The 20655-nt window shown below is 38.1% G+C and overlaps 1 protein-coding gene across 2 annotated transcripts in view; it reads left to right on the top strand.

Annotated features, from left to right (window-relative positions):
* LOC124156620 (cleavage and polyadenylation specificity factor subunit 1) overlaps positions 1–20655 on the top strand; it is a 153741-nt gene that overhangs the window by 55831 nt on the left and 77255 nt on the right. Inside the window, exons 9-14 of one of the 2 annotated variants that reach the window (XM_046531266.1) lie at positions 560–583; positions 4669–4775; positions 8983–9156; positions 10248–10400; positions 13483–13590; positions 16941–17171. In XM_046531266.1, coding sequence (XP_046387222.1) covers positions 560–583; positions 4669–4775; positions 8983–9156; positions 10248–10400; positions 13483–13590; positions 16941–17171 — 797 coding nt within the window. The remainder of the gene's footprint in view (positions 1–559; positions 584–4668; positions 4776–8982; positions 9157–10247; positions 10401–13482; positions 13591–16940; positions 17172–20655) is intronic. The other variant, XM_046531267.1, reaches the window with a different exon arrangement.

The raw sequence follows: 20655 nt of genomic DNA, 5'->3' as shown, positions 1-20655 counted from the left end.
CTAAGTTCTAACGACATGAATCTCAAAAATATCGGCTTTTCAGGAGAGCCAAAAAAACGATTAATTTCTTTTACTTGCACAGTAAAAAAATAAACCAAAAGTTCATAAAACTGTAAAAGAAGCAATCATTTGCAAATAAATAGTTGTTCTTTGCTTGCATTTTATTTTTTAATGTCATCACACTTTGTTTAAGCCGAATTTGAGATACGTGTTGTTAGAACTTAGCCATCGATACACGATTTTCAGGAAATTCAATGCCCATTACCTCTGCTACTGGGAACGCAAACCTATTATCCCAATGTTTAAATGGTCTCTAATGGATCAAATTTGATTTGCTCAAAGACCCCAAGAAACACATCCCTTGCACAAGGCAGGAGTGAATTCTTTTGTTTTGAATTTGGTTGTAAAAATCCTGTGTTCCTCATATTTTTAGTCTGTAAGAAATACTTTATTGTGCTGCTATTTTTAGTGGTTTTTGAGCATTGAAAACATTTTATATTCCAGTTTATCTCTCATTACTTCAGAGTTGTAATGGTTTCCCAAATCATTCTTTTTCCAGGTCTTTCTAGATCTCTTTCCTTGGGTCAGTATATTGTTTCCTCTTGAGAATGTTTCAAGTGTTCTGTGATTAGGTTTTTTTTATGCTTTATTTGAGAGTACTTTAAAAAATTTCCAGCTGCTTAAACTGATGCCTGCATGAATTAGGTGCTTCAAATTTCTGCATGGTAATTTGAATGTTTAAGGTATTGTTTCTTGTGTTTTGTGAATGGGAAATAGTTTATGATGAGAGTCAATTATTATTATGAGAATTATTATTTTGAAAGTGAGAAATTAACTTCAAACTTTCTGTTGCCTCCTCTTGGCTCTGAGCAGAAATGCATTTATTATGTTCATAGTGCAGGATCTGTCCCTTAAAGGCTTGTCTGAAAACTTCAATATGATAATCTTCCTTGTATGAAACTCAAGAAATTCCTTGTTCCTTTCCATGATGCTGGGGATATATCCCCTAGCTAATATGAAATTTAAGTAGAGGTGTGTTAGTAATTTTAAATACATTGTATAAGTCAAATTGAAGAAAACAAAACTCAATATAATTACCTAATATTTTTATTAATTATATTGAGTTACCACGTGGTGAAACTGCTTCATTTTAACTAAAATACTCACTATTTCAAATGTATAATTTTTGACCAATGGTTTTGCTGTGATGAGACATTGTGTGCTATGCATATATACAGAAAATAACCACCCTTTGACACACTAGGTCACTGACCTTGTGCATTAAAGAGTTGGTATTTCCTGTGACTGTATCAGATGATGTTGCCCCACAACATAACTGGTCATGGAAAATTGTGTGTGTAAAATTTACCTAGTATTTGTGAAAAAAAATCAACTCATCAATGATTATTTCAAACCTTCAGTCGAGTAATTAATTCAAAGTTTTATTTAAATGGAAGAAAATATTTAATACTTAAAAATCATGTCAAGTTTGTCGTATCTTTTGAAGAGTGCTTCAAAATTAATTTTTTCTGGAATGAGTCATTGGTTTGTATATTAGGCTGTCCCATATTTTCTGACTTTAAAAATTTTGAACTCTCACCCCTAGTTTTGTTACAAAGCCTCTAAAATATACTTATGCAAAGTTTAAATGAGATAAGAGTAATCTACCCATTGCAGAATCAAATGCAAAGGTACATGGAAAGCATGTCTAGATTTGCTGCACTGAATCATGCTTGGACCTGCCAGTGTGGGAAGTCTTCATGCCATTTGTAGATTTGATGCCAGAAATTGTCTTAGGAAGAAAAAGAAATTATTGGCAGAATAGCCTGGGCAAAGGGAGATTTCCACCATAAGAAAGATCTACTTACAGCAAGAAATTTAAAAGTAGAAGTGAGGATAGGATTTATCAGAACTTAGATATGGAGTATGCTTGTAAACGGAAGGGAGGGATTGACAATGACAACAGTGAAGAAATCAATCAAAAAAGAAATAGAGGCCATGGAAATGCTACATAAGAATGATGAGGATCAAATGGAACAACCGAATGAGTTATGAGGAAGTCCTCAAAAGAGTAGGAGATGAGAGAAGCCTCATGAAAACTTTAACCCTTTCGCGCCAGACCTTCGTTGAGGGAAATTCTTCCTCAATACGAGTCTCTTGAAAGCTTTCTTTACTCCCCTGCATGAAGCTTTTTCGCGTCGTCTGAAGGCTGTAGTTCCCTCCCTAACCATTTTTGGATCCAACTCAGTGGGGTGCTGATCCCTTTCCTCGGCCTCCGTCCCAGACCCTAGAAGGATTAAAAGCCCCTTCCTAGCACGAGTCCGCGGTCAACTAGATAAAATATTAACGCAGAATATATGCAAATACTTGTTGCTCGCATCGATTTTTTTACATTCAAAATGAATTGTGTGTTTTTTTCTGAGTGCGCAGAAATTTTAAATGAAGTTCTAATGTTGATATAGATGGATTTAGTATATTTACAAGTTGATCTATAACTCCGTTGATATTAACGTTAGAATTTTGTTTGAAATTTCGATGTGGTCAGTAAAAAAAGGAGAATTCATTTATAGCATTGGATTTCAAAAGTAAGCAACAAACATTTTTTTAGAAAACACACTGCAAATAACAGTAGTTGACCGCGTGGAGAGGATAGGAAAGGGTCGACCTGAGCGGCCGAAGAAGGGACTGGGCTCGTGCTAAGGCGGATCTCGAAGGGCGACGGCAACCATGGGTCTATTGTGTCCGCCACGGGCACTTTTTTCGACCTGTGCCGCACAGGCGCGGCATTCGTAGGTTAGGGAAGTAAAATTCACGCCGCACAGGTGTGGCATTTGTTGTATATGGAAGAAAATCCTCGCCGCACAGGTGCAGCATTCGGCGCGAAAGGGTTAACAAGAAGACAGAACAACCGTATAGGCCACATACATCTTGAGACATAATGGCCTGGTGAAGGCAAACGATGATGATAACGATGTGACACTCCTCTGAGGTGTTTTATATTCTGTCACCTTGTTTTTATTGTTGATAATTCCTAAAAATTTTAAAGTTGTCTAAAGCTGTACCATATTTGGACAAAGTATTTAATTAAAGATTCATTTAATGTTCCTCATCTTGGAAAATTGGATAAAAGATCTCATTGAAAATACAATTTTGAACTGCAAACCATTCTTCAATCCTTTTTGAAGCACATTTTTATTTCCTGATTAAAAAAAATATTTGTTGTCATTAGACTGATTCTTCTTTTCTTTGAATAAAAAATAGACGATGTCAGAGGTCTGAGGAGAGATACATTTTCTTGTGCTTGGTCTGACAGACAGGAGTATTTTAAATGGATCTCCTTCAATATTTTTGCCTAGTAAATGGAATTTTGCATTGCAACTGATGTTTGCAGAGAAAGTTATTAGCTTTTAATTACTGAGCTGAAGAAGTTTTATGATGCTTTTTTACTTTATCCATAGTACGGACGAACTACAAAATTATATTTCTTTCTGCCATTGTTAGGGCCATGGCTTAGCAACAATTATACCTGATGGAATTTTTAATTAAAAGTATCTGCTATCAAGATGATATCGCTTTTGCTATGATAAGCATTAGTCATTCTATTTTCATTAAAACGATATTAAAAATTATTAATTTTTTGACTTTCTTCATACATTCAATGCGGACCCGATTTTCATTAAAGGCGTCAAAATCACCTGTTATAATGAGAAAGAGAAATAGAGGGAGTTGGCCGCGCCATAACTTCCATTCAAATACTGCTTTTTACGAATGGCGCACACGGGAGTGTCGAAAGAGGGAAGCTTGCTGAAGGCCATGCACACGATCGGAAGACTTGGAAGTGGATATTAGTCATGTACGGAGGCGGAGAAAGTCCCCCCCATGTAATTGATGTGCTCTGTATCTAGGCTTGGACGGGACCACGTCAATGGATGTGCTCCGCAGTGAATGTGTTATGCCAAAAAAAAACCTTTCATTCCTTACTTTCCATTGAAGTCCCCATTTAATCTTGTTGTTGAATTCGGCATGGGTTATCTACGTCATTTGGAGGTAACTTTCATGTTTGATTTTGTATGGCCAAAAGAGAAAAATAAGGGGTCTTAGAGCAAGAATTTTCACAAGAATTGTTTTTGCCCAAAGGCACACCTTATATATATGTATGTATATGTTGACCCTCAACCCATTTTCTTTCCTACGGTTTTACTCTTTTCACTAATCATATAAATATGTACATGAAAACAGCGATGAATCATATTTGAGATTCACATGATAAAGAGGTAGTGCTTGACAATCCATATGCACTGATGTATTATTCTGCAAAGGTGTTGAATAGGCGGTGAAGAATGTTGTAAAAATAATATTTTGTCTTTAAATAATTGTTTATTCGTAATTGCATAGTCATCTGGAAATTTTGCTTGGTTTATTTATCTAATGTGATAGTATTAACAGTTTGAGGAAGAGTATGTGTAATTTTTGTTTAATAGCTTGAGAAGCAAGGCCTAATTTTTAGCTCCCATACACCCTAACGAAATATATTCCTTCAATTAACATAATGAATTTGATTCACAAAAGTGAAGTACCCAATAAATTATGCATTCTATTTGTTAGTGTATTTGGTTACTGTTTTTGACCTAATACTTACTCTGTGGTTGCTGCTTTGTATTTTTGTAGGTGATTGGATGGCTTCAGATGTTTCTGACATCAAGGATTTGGATGAGTTAGAAGTGTATGGCAGTGAGGATCAAACTTCTGTGCTCATTGCATCTTATGTATTTGAGGTAAGACAGTTTGTCAAAATCATTTTCTCAGTGGGATTTGATGGAACTCTTCCATCAGGAAAGAAAGAGTCCATGTGACTCCATGTTTGTTTTAAATTTTATCCCAGAACTCATTTAAATGCCATCAAATCATTATCATGGTATTCTTATCTGGAATTCAGATTCCGTTGGTCATAGCAATGGAGCCCACACCCTTTGATGCAAGTGATAACTGTCTATAACCAGACCTGAAGATGTAACCACGTTAAGAAACCCGGGTCGTGTCCATGTTAAAATAATAGTGAACCTTACAAAGTTCTATTTCTTTATTTCCAATATGGAGAGGTTTCACAAAGTAAAGCCTGAAGTTATCAGTTATAGTCTATAACCAGATCGGTCTATGAACTTTTTGAAAGTGTATTTGTTTGTCTCATTCAACTTACACTCAATTTCACTTGGGATCACAATGATTGATGAATATGGTAATAATATTAATTTTCAATAAAAATTGTTTGCACAGTAAAACTGTAATGTATTGAACACAGATACAGTGGAACCTCAAAATTTACTCAGGGACACATACTCAATATGTTATCCTTATAATGTATTTCACAATGAGTGGAACTCAATTTTAAATCGCCAGTGACCAAAATACTTGTGAATACCATCAGTATGGTATCATCTCCAACTGCTCACACTGGAAATAACTTTTATTATCCGCCACCATTGTATTCTACAGTTGCCATCTTCTAATAACTGCACCAAACCAGTGTCCAGACAGCACTGACTGAATGCCATACTGGTAAACTCAGTGTCATCATTAATTCTAAGGCCATTTCGAGTTGGTATGTCTGGGTAACGTCATGTGGGGGGAAGGCAGCAAGTGTGACTGTCTGTCACATCCTCAAATTAATCATGTGAGCTAGCAAAAGCTACATGATGGAATTTTTACCACCACGACGAGGCAGTTGCACAACTTCAGTATAAAATTGAATGGCTTTTTACTGTAATTCTATATTTTTCCCTGAAGGAAGGACAGCCTATGCAGGCATGCAGAAGATTGTCTAATTCACTCTGGTTGGTCTTTGCTAAAACACCTGCATGCAGTAGCCACAAATCACTAGCACACTTTTGTAATGTCATGATTGCATACACCCATGTCTCGTATAGCGCAATTTCGATTAGCGCAATTTCGATGTAGCGCAAATTCGTTCCTCGGGGAAACATTGCAACGCAGTGTAGCCTAATCAAAAATTTTAAACGCTCTCGTGATAAAACGTGAACTTGCGCTAAGTACACACGTAATTTCTATCAATTTACGCATATTAATATTATTTCTTGCCTCAAATCTTCTTTTTTGTTTATATATTAATCGAAATTCATTGCTGTGCAATTGCCAAAAGTATTACTCGTCATTGGGTCCAGATAGCCGGCCTACCGAAGATTTATCTCGTCTCCTTTACAGAATGATAATAAATAATTTAGATCGTTAATTAAGCGTGGGGCTAGTGGAAATGAGTTTTTTTTTCAGCAATACGGTTTGAGACGTATTTTTGCCGTCGTAGGTTACCGGGCGATTGACTTCCAGGTAGAGGGTCTACGCTAAAGCCTTCAAGGTCATCGGTATTCACGGGGGAGAAATGGAGCGGTGGCCGAGTTGCGCATGAATAGCATCAACACATAAAAGGGTCCGCTATAGAGTCTCAAACACAATGGCTTCGTTCCCTCCCCGCAGTCATAGGCCTTCTGCGTCTCAGGAATACAGTTCAGCAGAAGAAGGTGATTTAGATAGAGCCATACAGAGTAAAAACCAAGAGAATATGGCAAAAAATAGGAATGCGTGTAGAAAAATCAAGAATTTATCAAGAAAAAGCATAAACCTAGAAGAGGACTTGAGAGAGGTCAATTGCTTTGAAAATGGAGAGCGTCAAAGCGATATTGCGTGGAAGTTTAAACTCACGATGCCTTATTTTGAATAAAGACGAAGTTAAAATATCAGTGACCTCAGCCGCACCAACTTCAACCAAGCTGTCTACACATACGGAAAGTTCATGGTGAATCAGTACAAAAAGACGAGAGTGGTAATCGCTCCGAGACATTTAGTGAAAGCGGTTGGTTCCAGAATTTAAACGGCCAGCAGGTATTTTCAGTGCGGCGATATCAGGTGAATCTGCTAGTGTTGATAGCGCAGCCACCACAACATTTTCTGATGAACTCCAAGCTGTTATTGAAAGTGGCTCCTTTCCCGCTCAACTAGATCTAGTGTTGACGAGACGATATTCTTTTGGAAAAGAATGCATTCTCGTTCATTCATTTTCAGGGAAGGAAAACCTGGGTCAGGTTTCAAGGCATTTAAAGACTGTTTCACGTAGCTGCTAATGACTCGGAGGACTTCAAATTAAAATGATTTATCATTCATAAACTCCGCTAGCTATGTAATGGCATTTAAAGTAGCATTTTCCTGTCATTTCGATGAGCTACAAAAGGGCCTGGGTGACACAACAGTTGTTTTTAGACTAGTTTTAAAAATCGTCAACTGCCGGCAATGCATTACGATCCCCTGAGATAGCAGATGTTAGCCCACCCGCACGACAGGATGGAATTTCGAAAGCACGTAAGAATTTTTTTTAACGTGAATAAAAGTCTTTGAATGCGTGAATACTATCTTTAAAGATGTTTTAAACTATAAATATTTATAGAAATAATGTTTTCTAAGGCTTTTTATGGGAATATAGATGTTTTAGAGGAAATTCAATACCAAAGACCTATGCTACCAGGAACGCATCCCTATCTTCCCTATGTTAAAACGCTCTCGTATAACGCAAATTCGTATAGCGCAAAGACCCCAAGGAACGCATCCCTTGCGCTATACGAGACATGGGTGTATTGACTTCACGGAAGCCCTGTGCATTCTAAGCATCACAGTCGCAGCTGTGTGACTGTATCATCGCATTTCCTTCCTAGGCAACTTAAAAGTGACACTACTGTCTTTTGTGGTAATTTACAATTTATTTTCCGAAGTTTAAGTAGTGTTTTGACTCATCGTTGCAAACTACTTTCTGGATCCCGTATCATCCAACCACTGATACCTGATTTTCAGAAACCAGAAATCGACACTCAGAATTGACTCAGCACAGGAAGACAAATTTATGTATATTCAATCATTGTTCTGTACTTTCGATTTACCAGAGCTCAATTCACAGTTGCCATTCACTAATTTTCAAAGTAGCAATCAATAGAGAGGGTGCCAGTTCACCACCACACCCTACAAAAAGTGTGTGTTTACTCCATGTTGAATAAATACAACAGCGACTGGAGAATGTTGTCTCATAAAAATATCATATTTTCACATTACAGTTGGTAAAGAAAGAATAAGAACTACTTTGAAGAAACATTTTCATGTTTGACAGCAGGATTCTTAATTATTTGCTAATCACGTCAATAATAAGAATGAGCTTGGACTTGATGAATTTTGCCATTGGAACTTAAATTACAACATGATGAAAACTTGGGTGAAAAAAGTTGAGCTTTTCAATGACGAAAATTGCAGTAGTGAATTTGCTACTTTTAGGGTCTATTGCATTTGATCATGTTGAGGATCTACTGTATTTGGTACTGATGACCTAAATCATGCAAATTTGTGATCACAATTGCTTGTTGACAGCTAGAATTGTCAGTTATATGTACATGTAATGTGTATGTATATGTCAATATGTAAGTTATGATTTGTCTCATATGACATCAAAAAGTGAAAGGGAGACTTTCATGTGAAAAATAATTGTACGGATGCATGCATGCATTTTATATTGCGACATGGCAAATTTATTTCTACTTTAAGGTACAGTTTTTAAGGAAAAGAGTCATTCAAAAACAGAATCGTGAATCATCATTTCTGAATAATTGGTGACGGATTCAAATTTTTTTTTGTAGAAGAAAGCTACTGATGAGCTCATATCTAATTGTGCAGTGTGTACTTGTTTTAAAAAAGGCCTGCCTTTGACTTGCTTACTCAACTTGTACTCAACTCGACTCGATACTCGCGAGTAGTTTTCAACTCAACTCAACACTGGACTAGAGATCAAAAAGTACAACTCGCAAATCCTTACTTTCAAGATATCATACTGTAAAATTATCTATTTGTATGGTATAGTTAATTTGAGTATATATTGCTTATTTATATTCATTTGATTGTGTTAATATTGTCATTCTTCCCTGCTCATTTTGAAAGGTATGTGATAGTCTTCTAAACATTGGACCATGTGGTGACATCTCCATGGGTGAGCCAGCATTTCTATCCGAGGAGTTTTCCAATGTTCAGGATCCTGATATGGAGCTTGTAACCACTTCAGGTTATGGCAAGAATGGAGCCCTTTGTGTTTTGCAGCAATCTATAAGGCCTCAGGTATGGATAGCTCTCAGTTGCAATTTGGTTCAGTGAGATATTGTTTTGTTGGTCTCAGTTGATCTATCCTGTACTTCACACAAAATCGCTTTGCATGTAAAATGATTTGACTGCAAAGAGTAAATTCCCTAATCAGGAACTAAATTTTTTTTTTCAAATTAATCATGCTTGTTTTTATATACTCGAACAATCAAACTTATACACTGGCTGGTGCACACTAAAATCCTTTTGTTTTGAAAGCTCTTTGTGTGTGTAAGATTCCTTGTGAGTGGATGATTGGCTGCTTTCAGCTTCTCTCCCACGTCTTTTCATCTCAGGCGACGACATGTTTCGCAAACATTGCAGTTTGCTTCTTTGGGTCCGAAACATCGCCGTCGCCTGAGATGAGCAGTTGCGTGAGAGAACGTGAAAGCAGCCAATCATCGATACCACTCCTCGGAAGCCTTCTTTCCTTGTTAGGGTGTTAATTTCCGTATTGGAGAGACTTGTGGGACATTGGAGACAAGGGTGAAAGAGCAACAATGCCATCTCATATTGTTCCAGGTCGAGAAGTCAGGGAGAATGCCCTGTCTCAAGACCATTACTTCAAGTGGCAATACACCATATTTGTTTTCTTTTGCCACCGAGTTCTGGGATTGGTTCATGAAAGAGACCATTGAGACCTGGCTAACCAGAAAAAACTTGCACCGTGACGCAGGGCTCGACCCAAGCCTAATACTAAGAAGGCAACATACTATAGGCTTTTGGCCTTAGCAATTTTAAAAATTCCTGTGCGGAGACAATTTGGGCAAAGTTTTATCAAAGTGGGTAATTTCCATGAAGCTGGCATGTTAGAGGGAGGAATTTTTAATTAACTCCTTTTAAAAAATAGGCTTATGTACTTATTTTTTACAGATAAAAATTCCTTAGTGGGATCAATTTTTAATGTTGCTATGGTGGGAAAGATGTCACATGTTGTTCTTATTGAGGATTTAGTTCGTTTTAGTTTAGTTTGAGGAGTTCTTAATTGAGTTCAAATTCTTCCAATGAAAATGGATTTTTACATTTATTTCAATGATTTTTATGGTAGTTTAATTGATTCCTAAATTTAGGTTGTCACAACTTTTGAGCTACCTGGGTGCATTGATATGTGGACAGTCATTGGCAGTGGGGCTGCCAATACTAAACCAGCGGATACTGAAACCACTGGTACAGAAGAACTCATGCATGCCTTCATGATCCTTAGTCGTCCGGATTCTACCATGGTGAGTGCTTATCCTTAAGGGTCTTCCATTCCATTTGAATTTTCTAGAAAAATATTTGAATTGTTATCGTACCAAGTTTCCAGGTAAGTAGTCTAGATTTGAGATCACATTCACCGCACCTGAATAATTAATGCAGTGGAACCTCAAACTATCGTTTTTCAGGGGGATGGACGAAAAAAAACGATGAATGCGGGAATGTTTGAGATGAGATGAATCACAATGACAAAAAAATCTATTATTTGAAATGTTCCTTTCTAATAAGTATATTTTCAATAAAATTGAGGTAATGGTGTAAATCGTGAACAATGTTGCGTTAATTGACAGTGGCACGCTCACCTGATCCTCAGCTTCATCCCACTTCTTGTTTCCATTATGTAGCTCGCTCGACACTTACCCCTACCGTCATGTGCTAGCAGACAACCTGAGGTATTCTGCAATATTCACACGCTTCTAGCCGGGGTTCTTTTCTTCTTCTTCAATTATTTTCAGTCCATCTTTTAAAGTTCTCACTTGTTTCTTCGGAAGGGCCGTGGTCTGAAGACGAATAAAATTGAAACCTGACTTTATTAAAACCACTGGTACAAGATGAAGTTTGGAACTTGGCAAAATTCATTGTTAGACACCTTTTGGGCTAATAGGCGATTCATGCTGCAGTTGACCTCAAGAAACTGGGAACTTAGAAGCAGGTAGGCTAAAAAAATTCTGTGGACGAGAATGGGAGAGGCGTGAGACACGTTTATATGGTTCTTGCATAACTTAGTATTTTCTTTCGAAGCTAGGGTCTTCGTAATATGATCCCTGCATGAGCTGAGACCTTTTATTTGATTTCGGAGAAGAGGAGCGCAACGGAGGGGGTGGGGGAGTGACAAATGGAGGGGGATAGAGAATCTTGGGAAATGCACTGATGTTTGTGTGTTACTTTCCTACGGCACTGAGCTTCTCCCTGTGGTAGCTCCATCTCTTGGGGAAGATTTTAAACTATGTGGCTGTCGTTATTAGTCATAAATGACACATCGTATATATTTCATCCCATTTTCGGCAAGCGATGGATGCGGGAAAATTATACGTCGGGACCGCAATCTTCAAATGATCAATGCAGGAAAACGATACTACAGGGAACGACAGATTCAGGAAAAAATTACATTGCCTGTGTGGGACTTTATTTGGGACTAGGAACAGCAAACGATGAATGTGGGAAAACGATCAATGCGGGAACTACAGATCAGGATTCCACTGTAGTAGATGTGTGAAGAGCTGTGATGAAAGATTTTTTTTCTGTACTTGTAATTATTTCTATCAGAAGTCTATGTTATTATGATGTCATTCATGTTCTTCAATTTTCATTAAAGCCTGAGAACATTGTTTGAATTTTGAAAACTACTTGTATGTGTGTTAGTGAATTTGCTCTAGTGAGAAGCTAGAAGCAAGTGAGACGAAAGTACTCATGGAGTGGCAAGTAGCTCAGAAGCAAGGTCATCAGAAGCAAGCAAAGTTGTTAACAAAAAGTTAACAATGTTTCATGTTATGTAATATAATATCTATTAAGAAAGAACTGAATGAAATAGCACCATTTGAAAGTAATGAAATATAAAATGTTCATAAAATCAGATTTCTCATCAATCGTCAAAAGGCTTAAAAGCTCAAGATAGAATTATTATTCATAAATTTGGTAGGAAGTCCACTGGGTCAGTAATTATCAGCCATTTCTTGGCTAATTAAAAAGAAAAAATGCAATCAGAAGAATGTGTAGAAGCTATTTACATGAGGGATTGCATTAGCCAACAAGCGCCCAAATAATGAGGCATTGGTCAGTAACCGGTGGACAGAAGTATACATATCTTTTAAGGCATTTAATTAAGAGGGTCACAGAGGCCTGGGTGGAATTTAAAATTCACATTAAGAGTAAAATTTGGGAATCAAAATCGTATGAATGGAGACCCACGTATGTACATCATGCTAACGTATTTCTCCGAATATAGTCCCCCCTTTACTTTTGCCACGGGCATTTTTGGGAAAAAAAGGGGGGATTATATTCAGATAAATATGGTATTTAGCCTTATGCCTCATTTGATTTGTATTTGTATCTAGGTACAGCAGTAGTATCATGTTTATGTCGCAACCCATGTAATTAAAACCCTTTTAAAGAGCATTTAGAACTGCCTGCAAAAGAAAGCCTCACCTGGGACTGTGGCTAATTAGTCCTTGGGCTAGTTCATGAATGCAAGTTATGTGAAATTTTATTATTTGCCGAATGAAATGATGGAGAGTTTGCTGTTCCAGAAGTGTGACAGAACAAAAAATTTAGCTGATGAAAATGATGAAAGAATTGGGTCTTAAAATATATTTTGTGAATTGCAAACTAACCTATTGTTACCTATGCATGATTTTACACTTTCCCGGCGAACAGAATATTTAAACTTTTCTCAGGTTTCCACATATCTTTCCATAAATTTTTTAATATCTTACCAGTGCAGAAACCCAAGAAAAGTTTAAATATTGTTACCTAGCTGGAAATGTAGTGGAAACACTTTCATTTCTAAGTTTCCTAACCTATAAAATTCCAGTGGAGAAAATCTGGAATTTATTTTTCTCTTCTCTGCAGAAAGCCTACTGGGAAATGTTTTCGTTAATGTCCATAATAGTTAAATATATGCTGTTGAATAAAATTGTCCGAACTCATAGGAAACTAAACATAGAAATAATCATATGCCTTAGCCAAGATTTGAACCCAGATCTCCTGATTGCTAGTATTGCAGGTATTTGAATCCTGTCTAAGCTAAATGATTTTTTCATGGTGAATTTCATTAGGAAATAGATTTGGTCTTAGACTAATCCATTGTATGCCTTTTAGTAGTTACCATAGTTACCGCATGTACACCAAGTACAAAACTTTGGTAGTAGTTAGAGGAGGTTATATCTAATATATTCCCACTAAATTTCAAGCATGCATTTTTGATTGATAGTGCTTACATATATAGATTGATAGCATAAATTTCACATCAAGTGCATAAAGAATGCCTGAATGGGTACATTGTCAACTCGCTTGTATTGCTAAGGTTTCATCAATTCTATTATCCAACAGATACTTCAAACTGGCCAAGAGATAAATGAGGTGGATAATTCTGGATTTAGCACCCAGGGACCAACTGTTTTTGCTGGGAACATTGGCTCCAATAGGTACATCATCCAGGTAAGATTACAACTTAATCTGCGTTTATTTTCACCAAATTGGTCCACTCAGCTCTTTTGATTGCCATTTCTTTGTATCACTCAAAAATCCCACTCAACCCTGGAAAACTCAAAATTGTGAATAAGCCATAAATTTCATCAACCGCGAAAAAACTTGGAAATAGCTGTGAATTTCATCATAAAACCTTACAAATCTCTCAGACTTGATTGTGGAATTACGATTGATAGATATACATATATATATATAAAAGAAAAATCAATATGTCGATCGTGTTTGAAGGTCAGTCACTCGCAGACACTGTTCACGCATATATCTGCACGGGTGTGGCAATTATTGGTCCGTGTGCCATGAAGACACATTGACCGTAAACGAGTGATCGGAAGATTGGTAACAAAAGTGTTCATTATCCCAGGCAAAAAATCAGACACTTCTTCACTTCCCTGCCACCCTCCCACTCACGACCTTTAGCCGGCCCTGAATTTTGCTTGCAATAGGTGACGCCATAAGAGAGAGCACTTTCATTGTTGAGTTTACATTCACGGCATCTGTTGTGTTTGTGAAAGTTTTAGTTGACATGCGGCTGGTAATTGTTACATGATCTTTGCGACAATAAAACAAGTTTAACTTTGGCAAGGATTTTGGCTGTGGCCTAGCGCTGCGTGTTCGGCTACCGCAGACTTGGTTCATTGCCCCGGTCGAATTGCTCTTGCGTGCTCTTCTAGGCGTATTTTGACTGATCTGCCTGTTTCTCCGATGTAGTTCTTCCCGCAGGTCAAAGATAAAATTTGTGCTGCAGTGGCAAAACTAGGAACACCTAGCAGCCAAAAATATTTATGGCAAGGGAACATCCGCAAATGGAATCTGCACTATTCAAGTGGTTTTGTCAACAAAGGTCTGCAAGTCTGCCCATAAATGGTGCAATGTTAAAGACAAAAGCTGGCTACATTTGCAATTGGGAGAAATATCTTCGACCACTGAATCATACCTTATTTCAGTGAACCTTTCAGCAAATTTTCCAACCGATGTACTGGTTAAACATTCGAAAACTTGACAAAACTGATGTTGTCGGCATGATGTATTCGCAAAATTATCCACAAACGTCCACTGCATACCAAACATATAGATTGAGACAAGTTATGCTGTTTTTACAGCTTTATTCGTCGATCAAAAATTACTAGAACAGGAATAAAATCACCGAAACTGGGTAATTAATTCTTTATAAAATTGAAAATCCCCAGTTTATTTCTTTAAATATGTTGATACTCAACTAGATTGTGCCTGATAATGACTCTTACGCTGTTTTACTTTGTTAAATACTGCGGAAACAAAAGAAGAACTGTAAATACGAATGATTATGGGAGTTTGGTCAGTTTATTCAACACCTTCAGATACAACGAGCGCTTGGTTTTGCGAGTAATTACCGAGGAATTATGAACACTCGTTAAACCGGGCTTCTACTGTAGCAGGAATTTGAAAATGCATTTGGATCCAAAAATATCCAATCCGAGTCCGGATCCAAAAAAATCCTGGATCCGTCCATCCCTAATGGAAAGTAATCTTAAACATATTTCGAAGAGAAAATTTGGTTCCATTCCATCCATCAATGCCTCTGCAAATGTAAACCAATGAAGAAAGTAATCTGATACGATTAATTAAGGGAAAACTGAGCTCCATCTTAACCATCTGCACGTGTGCCAATGTAACACAATACAGAAAGATAATCTGATGAGATTATCAAGTGAAAATATTAGCGGAACAGTGCCAAGCAACAATCGTGATTTTAAGCGCAGGCACCACCTTTCATTCAACTTGCAATGGTAAATAAATTTCAATACTGACATTTAATTTATGCTTATACACACCGCAGTCTAAAGGCTGAAGAAAGAAAAGCTGGTTTTTCATAAAGGCCATTTTACATGGGGCATTTCATTGTGCAGGTTAGCACAGAAAACATTTGTTGAAATTGCGAGAATGCGAGCTCAGAATCGGCGCGGGGGCTATTTTACCATCTTGCATCCATGCATTCTTGCAAGCGTTCTGGAAATTCACTGCTTTACAGGATGCAATTCCGACTGTGCAATGATGTACCCCATGTGAAGCAGCCCTAAGGGATACTCAATGGAAATCAAAATTTAATTTAAAAAGAGCTGCCCCGAAAATTTTATTTTGAACCATTTCAACTTGTGAAATGCCTCGGCAGTTCAGAGAGGAGTGATGATTTGTCGAGCGCTCCTGCTCGAAGCAGAGCAATCGATGGAGCCACGTGGAGAGAAGCAATCGATGGAGCCACGTGGAGAGAAGCAATCGATGGAGCCGTGTGGAACGGAGCTTTGGCTTTCCTCGCAGGTGCCATGTGGTGGGAAGCATAAGAGTTGACTATGGCCTTCACGGAATCAGAGTGTTTTAAAGTTTCCTCCGCCACCCCCTCCACTCCACAGGCCTATCATGTGAGCCCTTCAAAGGTCGGAGCAGAATGTTTAAGACGTGGCACCCTCCCCTGTGGTTCTTCCTGCTTATTATGGAAAGAATTACCTGTAAATGCAAGACACTACAGTTTCTTTTTTCAATAATTTCTGGTAGAGGGGCACTCACTATGTTTTGGGCCCAAGCGCAGACTTCGTTGTAGGGAGTTTTCATATGTAGAGAGGTTTGTTACGGGAGGTATTTTTTTGCAAGCATTGTCCAATGGACGGGACCAGGCCAATGACTTCAAAAATAGTGAGGTTTTCTTAAAATTTCACTGTACATATCAGGGTTCCTTGTATAGAGGTTTTGCTGTATGTGTGCATTCAGTGGGGCCCAAGTCAATGACTATGGTCCTGCTCCATGGTGAATGAGTTAAATCCATTTTGTTTATTTTAGAGACTGACTCAGCTGCCTCTAACATGTACTCAAATCCATTCTTCCATTGCATGCTGTCCGTTGTCATTCCAATTTTGGCTCGAATTCAAACCCATATCACACTCTGAAAAAAATTGGATTTATTCCATTGTGAATTTGTCACCCTGTTTACTCATTATGTATTTATATCTGGGCAAGTATATGCATGATTGGGTTATCTTTTCTAGAGAATAGTAGTCAGTTTTTACATCAATTTCAGTCAGCTTGCTGTATCTTCCTAAAAAAATTAGGGAAATTGCTCTAATTTTAGTTTTCTGAAAGCATAATCAGTAGCATTTAGTTCTGTTGCCCATCATCTGTGTTCTCTATTATGTCTTTCATCATTTCCAATGCAAATTATTTTTGTATGAAGTCAATCCACTTCCAATGCATTATCTATCTTTATTGAAGATAATCGCTTTATTGTGTCCCTGGTAAAATTAATGTGCTTATTTCTTTATTAAATCCAGGTTTCACAAATGGGGGTACGACTTCTCCAAGGAGTTGAGCAGGTACAGCATATGCCGTTGGACGTTGGATCACCAGTCATTCATGCATCATCAGCTGACCCGCATGTGGCTATTTTAGGACGTGATGGTCAGGTCATTCTGTTAACACTGCGAGAAGCTCGCCCCACAATTGGTGGGCAGCAGCAACCGGCCAAGCTTACAGTCACTCGTCCACCGCCACAAGTTGAAGCTGTGAGTAGTATAATCTGTTTTTACCACTCAACTCATGCCCCTTAACTTCGGTCTTCTCATGATTAATTTTCATTCCACATTCACCATGACAAGTTAAGAACTCGGAACAGATCATAAAATTTTATTTGTTTAGTTCTTATAACCGTATGGGTTTAATTGTCAAAAATGTAAGTGAATGCTTATTTTGCTAAGGTTCAACTTACTTATTGCATTGTTGGCAGTAAACTCATTGTGAATTGCTGGGCAGATGTCAGTGTTCTAGTTCAATTATCAATGAAAAATTAAGTTTCTTCAAACTTTTACTAGATGTCACTGTAGATTTTCTTTTAACACTGATCTCTAAATTTCCCCACTTTTTTTAACCAAAGAGTTAAATATTTATTGGTAGAATTATAGTCGAGATTTATTTATAGGCGTAGTAGTCCAATCCTTTCCCAGTTTATATTGTCACTATTTATTTATACCTATTATTTACCCTTAACCAGTGCAGTTCTTGTTACACTACCAGTGAAATGCGGTCTGGGAGACATCAATAAATGAAAAATTCATAAAATGTTGCAACGTTATTTTTATTGCTTAATTTAATGTTTCTTTAACTGCTTAGGTATTCTAAAACTTATATTTAATTTAATGCTTTCCCAATACGAACCAAGTTTTCAGTAAAATTGTCTTTTGAAACGGGATCAAAAACACTTGAGTTATTATTATCGTATTTAATTATCAATATTTCGCAAGATGTAAAAGTAAGGCCTTTAATGTTAATGTGGGAAGGCCAAATAATAAGAAACCATGAAATTTATCCTGCCTTTTCCTTTTCTTGATTCATTCTGCAGACGATCAAAACTACATTTTCTCACAATAGCTCACACATAGGCTTTTTGCATCGGCAGCATAAGAAAGAGGTTTTCCATTTTTTTTGCATGGCGGGTATAGTCAACACGTTGTCCACTTCTTGAACCTTTCAACTTCTTCAGCCTCTTCCAATGGGAGATGGAGAATTTATGCATAATTAAATCGTACCTGTCCTGGCAGTCAAAGATTTGACATTCTCCTTCCCATATGGGGTCTAACAAGATCTGCAGCTGTCGATTTTATGAAATTAAATCGTGTCATATCTTTCTTATCTTTTGCAGACTGTTTAAGCAAAAAAGTGTTGACAGAGGAAATATATAATATTCTGAAGAATACCGCCATTGGCAACCTCCTTGTCCTTTGGCCACATGTGTAGCTACAGAACATTATGTCTAAAGTATCTTCGCCACCATGTGTAGCTACAGAAAATTTTGTCTAAGTATCTACGCCACCTGTAGTCACATTGTAAAATGCAATTACCGTATAAGCGTGTGTAAGAGGCGCACCTTTTTTCCCAGAAATTGCAGCCAAAAATGGGGGTGCGCCTCTTACACAAACTTCTTATCTTCCCCCCCCCCCCCCCCCCTCCCCATCACCGGTCGCAAGTCCAAGGGGAACTGAGTGGCCTTGGTTTTCAGCGTGAGTCAGTCATCTGAAACCCTGGGTCAAAAACAAGCGGCAGGCAGGGGAGTTTCTCCCTTAGTGACATATTTTTAAAATGCTCCTGTTTGCTTTTCTTGTAAGCATCGTGCCGTCACGTCGGCACCCCAGAGGTGAACATGGAAGATCGCGCTAGGTTTTTCGCTCCGGAGGGCGCGCTCTATTTACTGCCACGAGTGGGCATCCTTCGGCATTTATACTGCATATAGTCATCGCTTATGAAACGTAGTGAAACGCGTAGTTTTGAAGGACATACCTGGTTAATAGTCAATATCTGTCTTGCCGCGTAATTTCCATTACGCTGAGGACCTGATTTTCCAAAAATCATCTTCAGACGCTATTATTGCAACTGAAAATTATATTGGTGTTGAAACCTGCGCATTAAAAAATTCGAACGAGTGTGTTCATTGCTGGACTAAATGGTGGACAGAAGAAATCGGAAATGCTTATAAGTGAAGGGCGCTGAAGGAGAGGTCGAGGGGAAGGAGCGCGCTCCCTCCCCTCTGTATTTCAAGCAACGAGGCTATGAGCGAAGGAGCAATGGACGAACACGTCCGACCTTGCATGTGACGTCGCTGCCTTCAAAGCGAAGGGGCGAAGGCGCAGCAATATGATATACGCAGTTTGCGTTACCTGAAGTTTCCAGTCCGTCTCGCCTTGTTTGAATGCGCTTATGCTACGCTTGTTTCTTCCGAAATTGTGCTGTTTGGACTATTTTGAATATTAGTAGCCTTGTTGTAACTTAAATCTTTGTGTCAAACAATTAGAGCTTTAAAAACTTAAATTCTGTCAGATATGCGTCGCGTTAGATCTCTTTCTTTTATTTGAACCTCGTGCGTGTCATACAATTATTCAAAGCTATCGAGATATCTTCGGGCTCAGTAGATGACTCACCTAGGATTTGGCCTCCAGAAACTGGGAGATCGATCAAGGTCAGTTGGTGAGACGGGGTAGGGATGAAACACGTTTCCATTGTTTCCTTGATATTTTCCTATTTTCCTGTGGGGTCTCAGAAAGAAAATAAAACGGCAGAGGCATTGGCTGATGGAGGGCCGAATGTGGCTCAATTAAATCCACGACGTGGTTATTATCCTACGGCGCTGAAATTGCCCCGGCGCTGAGATTGTTGTCCAAGCTCTTGGGAAGGTTCATGCCTTGTGCCTGTCGTGTTTTGCCTTAAAATTTTCCACGGCTGCAATTCTATTGCAATACTCCTGCGAGAGCATTTAAACAAAATTGTTCGTGAATAGGACAAGCATCGAAGAGCAACGGCGTATGCGAAGAGAGGATCGGAACACTTTCTACTCCCTCTTATGCCGCCGCTATTACCGCCGCAGTTATCAAAATTTCCTCTTTCAATTAGTATTGAAAGACGAAAGTTCGATAACTGTCGAAATTCCAGGCGTACGTCTGAACCACTGCGCGATAGTATAAAAAAGTGCCGCAAATTTTTTTTCTTCATAGCTTCGATGCTCAAAATAGGGGTGCGCCTCTTACACACGCTTATACGGTACATACCTCTGGTTACCCTGACTCTTTATCATCCCTCACCCTGTCGCACATTAATGAAACTAAGCAATCAGCCTTATTTATTTATGGATTATATGGGATATTACGGTCATGTTGGCTGAGAATTCGTAATGGGATGAGCCCATTTCGCGCCCTTTGGACGGAAATGCAAAATCAATAAATATTCCCCTTTTGTTTGTACCAATGTATGTCATCCCTTTTTTTTATATTTCTACCAGTTTAATAGATATGAACCAATTATCCGCCGTGATATTCCTTTTGGACCCCATGATTGCCTCAAAGAGACGAAGAACTGACAGGTATGGTTTTGATAGCCTTTTGTCTTTGTCTGGCAAACCTATCCCATTTTTTGCAGAAAAATTTCTCAGGTTTTCCACCGGTTGATGTTGTCCATGTCTCCCGATGTTTCAATCCACGACTTGCTGATCCCCCGAGAAACTTT

The sequence above is a fragment of the Ischnura elegans genome, chromosome 3 (assembly GCF_921293095.1).
Source record: "Ischnura elegans chromosome 3, ioIscEleg1.1, whole genome shotgun sequence".
NCBI classification, from domain to species: Eukaryota; Metazoa; Arthropoda; class Insecta; order Odonata; family Coenagrionidae; genus Ischnura; species Ischnura elegans.
The sequence above is the reverse complement of the archived record's forward strand: the minus strand, read 5'-3'. Positions and strand labels throughout refer to the sequence as shown.